Raw genomic sequence first — 7260 nt, 5'->3', positions numbered from 1 at the left:
ATTTTGAAGGTCTTGACCGGAAATTATTACTAACCCAGTTAACTTGACACTGGTATACTTTTCGTTTCGTAGGGAGGAGTCAGACATTAGTTTCTTTATTAAAGTGACATTTTTATTGAAATATAATTAATTTTTCAACATGCGTTGCACCTTGTATCCACAATGTAGGCAGTGAATGTTGCTGACGTAAAACTATCGATTGGTTATAAGTTCATTTTCGGAGAAAGGTCGAAGGAAACAGGAAGGCGGAACAAGTAAGTTCGGGAAAGTGGCTTTCAACTGTGCGATTTCGTCACCGTTTGAACAGCCGTCTATAATTACTGATGCTGGTTCTGGTTGATTTAAAGGAAGATGTGATGTGAATTAACAGTGGATAACGTAGGTCTGCCGTGTCGTGTTTGGGGTTTTTATAGCTGTTTTAAGTGCAACAAGTCCGGCCGAGTTGGCTGGTCCCGTCACGAACAAACTTCTTCGTACAGCCGTCATGTACCCCGCTGTTTAATCTCTGGCTTTCATCCTGGAAAATTAGCTACAGGATATAATCCGCATTGTTATGTAGGGCTAGCGGAGATATTTATGATGAGAGTCTAAATAAACATAATTATGCGCTGTTGTATTGTTAACAGACGATTTGGTTTGGTTCCATCGTTACTCCGCAGATTCGTGCCCTCACGGCGGAATTAGTGTCAGAAATAGGAAATGACTCAGACACCATGTTTCATCTGTTCGAGTATTTCAGCTGAGACATTACCGCTCATTCATGTGTTAAAATAAACTTTCTAGAGCAGCTACGTGGTTTAAGATTTAGTTTAATTAATTATAATAATTAATTTAATGGTAGTCTCTGATCAGTCAGACGTTAATTTGTGTTTCTGTACTTATAATTTATATAATGGCTTCCAGTTTTTATGCCACTTCACAAGTTATGTGAATTTTAGGTTAATATCAAGCCCAGAAGCTGATAAGAGGTTTACATTCAACTAAATCCATGCATGATTGGTAAAAATACTGGGACAACTGTGATTGTTGAGTAATTTCCCAGCTAGTATTTAAGAAGATTGACGTTTTTGATGCATTTGAAATGAGTAATATAATGGGAAGCCATGCAAAAATAATAATAAAAATCATTTAAATAAATCAACATTCAATCTTATTTAGTGTGAGGGTTTGCAGCTTTTATTACTCTTGTTTCATTTTGATTGAGTTCACTCAGTTCTAATATTAGCATTACACAGGTTTTGCTCCAATGTGAGCCACAACAGAGTATGCTTTACAGTGTAAATGTTCATTTATTAATAAATAGTGCTTTTTTTATTTCTTCTTTTTTTCACCACATGCAGGAGTCTGAGACTGAGTCCAAACAAATACCAAAAGACTTCCATAACATAAAAAAAAAGGTCTGCACAGGTTGTTAACACAACCTTTTGACTGCTTCAGTTTTAACTGTAAATAATTCACCAGAGGCATTCCAACAAGTCGCCCACAGCCAGCACATGCGACCATGTCCCTGGCCCTGAAACAAGTCTTCAACAAAGACAGGACATTCCGGCCCAAGCGCAAGTTCGAACCCGGGACGCAGCGCTTCGAGCTGCACAAGAAGGCTCAGGCATCCCTGAACGCTGGTCTAGACCTGAAGCAGGCTGTGCAGCTGCCCCACGGCGAGGACCTCAATGACTGGGTGGCTGTCCATGTGGTTGACTTCTTCAACCGGATCAACCTCATCTATGGCACCATCAGTGACTCATGCACCGATCAAACCTGCCCCGTCATGTCCGGTGGGCCTAAGTATGAATACCGCTGGCAAGATGAGCACAAGTACAAGAGGCCAACTGCTCTGTCAGCCCCCAAATACATGAGCCTGCTCATGGATTGGATTGAGGTACAAATCAACAATGAGAATATATTCCCCACTAATGTTGGTAAGTGTTGAATCTAGCCCATAGCTTGTGCTTTTGTGTGTCTTCTTCTTTTCAAGTCCAGGTGAAATTCAGTACATTTTCCTGGAAGGGATGTCAGTGTTTGATTCCATTTAAGTCCGGTTTTGTGTGAACTAAGACACATCCATTCATAGTTAAATGTCTACAGTCTCCGCAAGAGTAATACCAGATATGAACATTTTCATATCAGATTTAAACTTGCTTGTTCTGTTCGAACAACAGTTAAATGCAGACATTCAGTTAGTTAAGATATAAAACAGAATCAAGACTTTCACTATTATTTTTGGACTAGTTTTAATGTTCAAATTGTTTTTTATTGACACAATCTCTACTACAAATAATATAAAAAGGATAAAGACAGGTTGTTGAAGTTGTTTTATTTTTATGGGATTAAAATCCACAAAGGTGGGTAGCATCTGGAGAATAAATCTTTCTTTAATCCCAATCTAGTCAGCGTGAATTGTATGGAAAACTAAAGGAAATCCATTTAAAACAGCATGAATATAAAATAAATTAAATGAGATGCAGATAGTTCTGCAGAATGTAAGAATCTAAAATGTTAGGCTTCTATTTTATAAAAAACTTTGCAAGGCCACATTCAAGATGGCCCGCAGTGTTGCACATTACAAACATTACAGGCTCGGTTAATCTGTTGCAGTGGCATATTTGGTTTGATATTATCTCTGTTCGTGTGTGTGTGTGTGCACTGTAGTGGGGCCCAGCAGCTGCCTTAACAACAGAAACATTCAAGCAATGGATTAAAAAATGGGTCACACGATGCCCATTGCTCTATGAATAGAAACGGCTTCTGATGTCCTCATCCGCTACAACATACTCCTGAAATATTATGAGTCTCCTATTGGATAATTACTGCATGGGCATTTATCTTTCAGCTGGCAACAAGTTATTGAACCCAAACTGATGCGATGAGTAGCTTCTCATATCTTAAAAACCCTGTTGAAAGAAACATCCCTTGGTTGTGGAAAACAATGTTAGTCTGTTTAAGAAGTCCAGGCACAACAGCACTCTAAATGAGTAATTTCTTCAAAGTTGTAGTTTATCCCACAGACCAAGTCATGCTGGTTTTACATTTACATATGAGGTGACTCGAGCTAGATCTTTTAGCCACCTGGTGTCCAATCTGAGATGACCAAGAAGGATTAACACTGAAGATTTGACCTCCCTTTCCATTAAATACACCAGTTTAAACGTGTTTGTTTTTTCTGTGATGCAAATGTTAAAAAGAAAAATAGCCATGGATTGACTGCTGTTCTCCCCGTCTGCTTGACTCCCAGGTACTCCCTTCCCTAAGAGCTTCATGCAGGTGGCTAAGAAGATTTTGTCACGTCTGTTCCGGGTGTTTGTCCACGTCTACATCCACCACTTTGACCGTGTGAGCCAGATGGGGGCCGAGGCTCACGTCAACACCTGCTACAAGCATTTCTATTACTTTGTCACAGAGTTCAACCTCACAGACCACAAAGAGCTGGAGCCTCTGGTTAGTCAAACATATGGTTGGGGGGGGAAATGGAATAAAAAAAAAAAAAAAAATATATATATATATATATATATATATATATATATATATATATATATATTACTTCATAGCAGGCAACAGAGGAAAAATAGACCTTTTATAAGCTAATAAAAAGGAAATCTCTAGGTAATTGTGTACCATGCTGCTTGCTAATAAAGAAATAACAAAAGACCTCATGCCCCTAAATGCTGTGCATGTATGGATTTCAAGAAAATCTGCTTAATGCAAAGTGCTTTTTTGTTCACTTTTTTTATTTTCACTTTTTACTTTGCTGCTCTTTATATTAGGTCATGAAAACAAACACACGAGACTCTCCACCCATGCAGGTGGAGGAAGAGATGCTGATCCCACAGGAGCCTTGTGGGACTTATAAACAGATGGATTTATCCATATTTGTTTTCAAAACTAATGCGGTTGCATCAGATGTGCAATTCTACCTGCACAAAAGCAGCACAGTCATTATGTCATTTACTTAAATAAATTTAACATTTAACTTAGAGCTTACCTTTCTGCTGGACAGACCATTACATTAGTAGTTTATGGCCTCTCCTCCCTGGTGCGACATGTTTGATGTGAAATGTTTATGTGCTGTGTACATGTTTGGCATTTCCCAGATCTGAAAAAAGCTCTCCGATGAAATGCTTTACTGTGTTTTGACCTTCCTGTTGACCTATTTTCTGTTTTGATCCAGCACTTTCCTGCCATGTGACAAGTAAAGCAGGAGTTTCGTAAACCTCTGAACCGCCTCAACAACTCTTGTTTTTTGTGGTCTTCTCTTTTTTTTTTAACCAACACTGTCCTTACTGTATGAGTTTAGATGTGCAACAGTGCACTGTATGTTTAAAATAGGATCATTTAAAGAGGCAGGGCAGGCACATGATAATCTGAGAAATGTCTTTCCTTTCCAGGCTGGATCACATATATAGCACAGAATCACCAAATTTCCAAACCTTAAGCAACGTGTCTTTGCAGAGACGTTACCATGAATGTGACCTTTCTTGAAGAAAACAGCATTCTGATTAGATAAGGTGATGGTGAAGCATGTTTTCGTGCTGTTGCAGCTCCTCACCAACATGTGCGTGTAGCATTCCCAGTCTGCTAGTGACATCTGTGGTGTGATGAGACTGATCAAGCTTAGTAAAGTGAATCAGTCTGGTTCCTGGACAAGAAAAACACTAATTTTCCTTTTTGGTCCAGAAATGAGTTATTCTGTTTTGTGAATCTCGTGGATTCAAGTTATTTTCTCTTTTTTTTTCTCCAGTAAATATTCCTGCTGCATTAATATTATATTTTAACCTACAATGTCATAAATGCACCATCAGATACCTGACAGTGGTAATATTTAGAATAGTGCTGCAGTTTGATGTCTAACTCGCCGTGCTGTTTCTTTGGATTGTGTGTGTTGCAGAAAGAGATGACCGCTCGGATGTGCCACTGAGAAACCTGTGGACACAGCGGATGAATGCATCCGTCCATCTGGAAGTCTGAATCGGATAGCAAATAGAGCAAACAAATTCAGAGTCTATTTTTATATTTAAGTACTGTAATCTATTTTAGCCATGTACTGTAGATTTTAACCAGGAACATTGTCATGTGAGGCTTTCTCTTCCTTCAAAAACATTTAAAACATTTTATCAGAGCACAGTATTAAGAGGTGTTTGTGTTTTTCTATTTTGTTTGAGTTTCAATCATTCCAAGATGCTATCATCTTCTGTTTTAAATGATCTAAAATTAGTATGTCTTACTGTATGTCTATACAAATGACTTTGTTGTTACATTAAAATGAATCTTGACTCTTATGATTTGAATTTGTTTTCCTCCCTAAAATGGATGGTAATGCATCTTAACATGATCAAAAGTTTTTCTTAGGCTAGACAAAATTTTATTGCAACCTACTGAAATTTGGGGACTTTTATGGTGGGGTGGGACCATGCTTACAAATAAATACAGTAATGACCTGCTGGTGACTCAGACATTTTCAAGGCTGTGTTAAGTTACGCTCTGGGTTTTGAGCCACCAGGCAGGTTCTCAGGTGTCAAAGCCGCAGGTGTTTGTTTCGGAAGCTTTTGGCTGTTGAAGGGCACACGAGATTTGAAACTCACATGACAACACGGGGATGTGATGCATGCTCTAAAAGCTGCATTCACAAATGCCCACCAGGAGGCATCAGACACACAAACCGTCCTGTTTCAAGGAAGTACTGCTAACCTGCAGTTCTGATGTAGGTCTTACGAAATCTGTCCAGTGTACCAGTTGTTGAGAGGTAGAGACCTGATTCGGGCTAAGCTGCTTATGTAAGAAACAGGCCAGACTGTACTGTGATGAATACAGACGGAGGTTTGTTTTCAATGAACCCGGCTTTGGATGATTGGGTCAACAACAGTTCTGAATGCATTTGAGGAAAAAAAATGGCTAGATTTAGTGCCAGTTATTACTTAGAATGGACTGGATTATATAAGTAATGAACTGCAATCTTGCACAAAATGGACTTGCCAAAGAAAACACAATTATAGGACAGCTTGTAAAAACTTGCAGTATGTTGCTAACAATGCAAAGACTACATATATTAGAGGACAACAAACAGTGGCAATAATCCATTGCAAGTAAATCAAAGTAATGCAGAGGTATATTCAGCAAAACTTTATTCTTAGATTTCTTGAGTGCACCTGTGTGTGATCCGGCCATTTATTTAATAAAATTATACACGTTATAAGAAATTGTTGATGAGGTCATATTGTATTATACTTAAAATATTCCCAGTAAATAAGATGGGCAAAAAAAGAGTTGGAATTTGAGTCAAATAAAAGCAGAACAAGACCATATTAACTGATGGTATCAGTAGCAAATATAGTTTAAATGACACATTTTAAACACTGAAAACTGATATTTGTGAGTTTTTTAAATATGTGAAGACTGGGCTGTGCAACCAGATTGAAAAATATTTTCCAGATGTGCCTCACAGTGACCACTAAGTGCATTTATCTGTTAACTTTCATGTTAAAACATTGTGGCTGACCCGGATTTTAGCTGTAAACTACCAACATTACTGAAACCTCACGAGCAGTTATATGTACTTTTTGCTCACAGATGTCAGAACACTTGTCTTATTTCCCCCAAAAAGAACAATTTTAGATTTAAAACAGAAGACACGTTATCACACAGCTCTGCCTCAATATTTATAAGATTGTTTAAATTTATAACTGGAGCTGCCACAGAACTGTAGAAATATTCTACCTCTGATGTGTAGATGGGTGGAAAATATACAGTGACATTAAATAGTTATAATTAGTTACCTTCCACAACTATTAACCAGTCAGTCTGTTGTCTGTGTACTAAGTTTCATGCAATGGTGGGAAACTATTCAATACATATAAGTGTAACATTTTCAAAAATCCTATTTTCAAAATCCTTTAAAAGGGAAAAGACTGAATCTCTGCTTGTTTTTCAGACATATTTTAAAGTAGTGAAAATGACTGTCTCTCTGCTTAAAGCTGAGGGTCCCTCAGAAGGTCAAAGGAAAAATCTGAAGAGGTTTGACTGATACGTTGTTTTTTTAAAAAAAAAAAAAAGAAAAGAAACAGATAAAATAAAATAAAGTTTTGTGACATTTTCTTTTTTTTCTTTTGAATACTGGATTCTTTTAGCATCTTTGGGGCTTTAAAGGTTATCTACATTAAACCATCAAATCTATTTGATAAAACTGCTTATCACCTCCAGACATTTCAAATGTGATAAGAAGCATCTGGACACAGATTTTATGTGTACAGGGTCAAACCTCTGAGTTTT

General features: G+C 37.6%; 1 protein-coding gene across 2 annotated transcripts; it reads left to right on the top strand.

The window, feature by feature from the left end:
• Positions 1-43: 43 nt before the first annotated feature.
• On the top strand, positions 44-5273 carry mob3a (MOB kinase activator 3A). 2 transcript variants are annotated; one of them, XM_042007075.1, is made up of 4 exons: positions 44-254; positions 1341-1919; positions 3233-3435; positions 4883-5273. In XM_042007075.1, the coding sequence occupies exons 2-4, from the start codon at positions 1502-1504 to the stop codon at positions 4910-4912; spliced, it is 651 nt and encodes a 216-aa protein (XP_041863009.1). In that variant the 5' UTR covers positions 44-254; positions 1341-1501; the 3' UTR covers positions 4913-5273. The 2 variants fall into 2 exon arrangements, with proteins under 2 accessions (XP_041863009.1, XP_041863010.1); XM_042007076.1 differs by lacking the exon at positions 44-254 and adding an exon at positions 258-378.
• Positions 5274-7260: the final 1987 nt, after the last annotated feature.

The sequence above is a fragment of the Melanotaenia boesemani genome, chromosome 14, assembly GCF_017639745.1.
Source record: "Melanotaenia boesemani isolate fMelBoe1 chromosome 14, fMelBoe1.pri, whole genome shotgun sequence".
Classification (NCBI taxonomy): Eukaryota; Metazoa; Chordata; class Actinopteri; order Atheriniformes; family Melanotaeniidae; genus Melanotaenia; species Melanotaenia boesemani.
The sequence above is the reverse complement of the archived record's forward strand: the minus strand, read 5'-3'. Positions and strand labels throughout refer to the sequence as shown.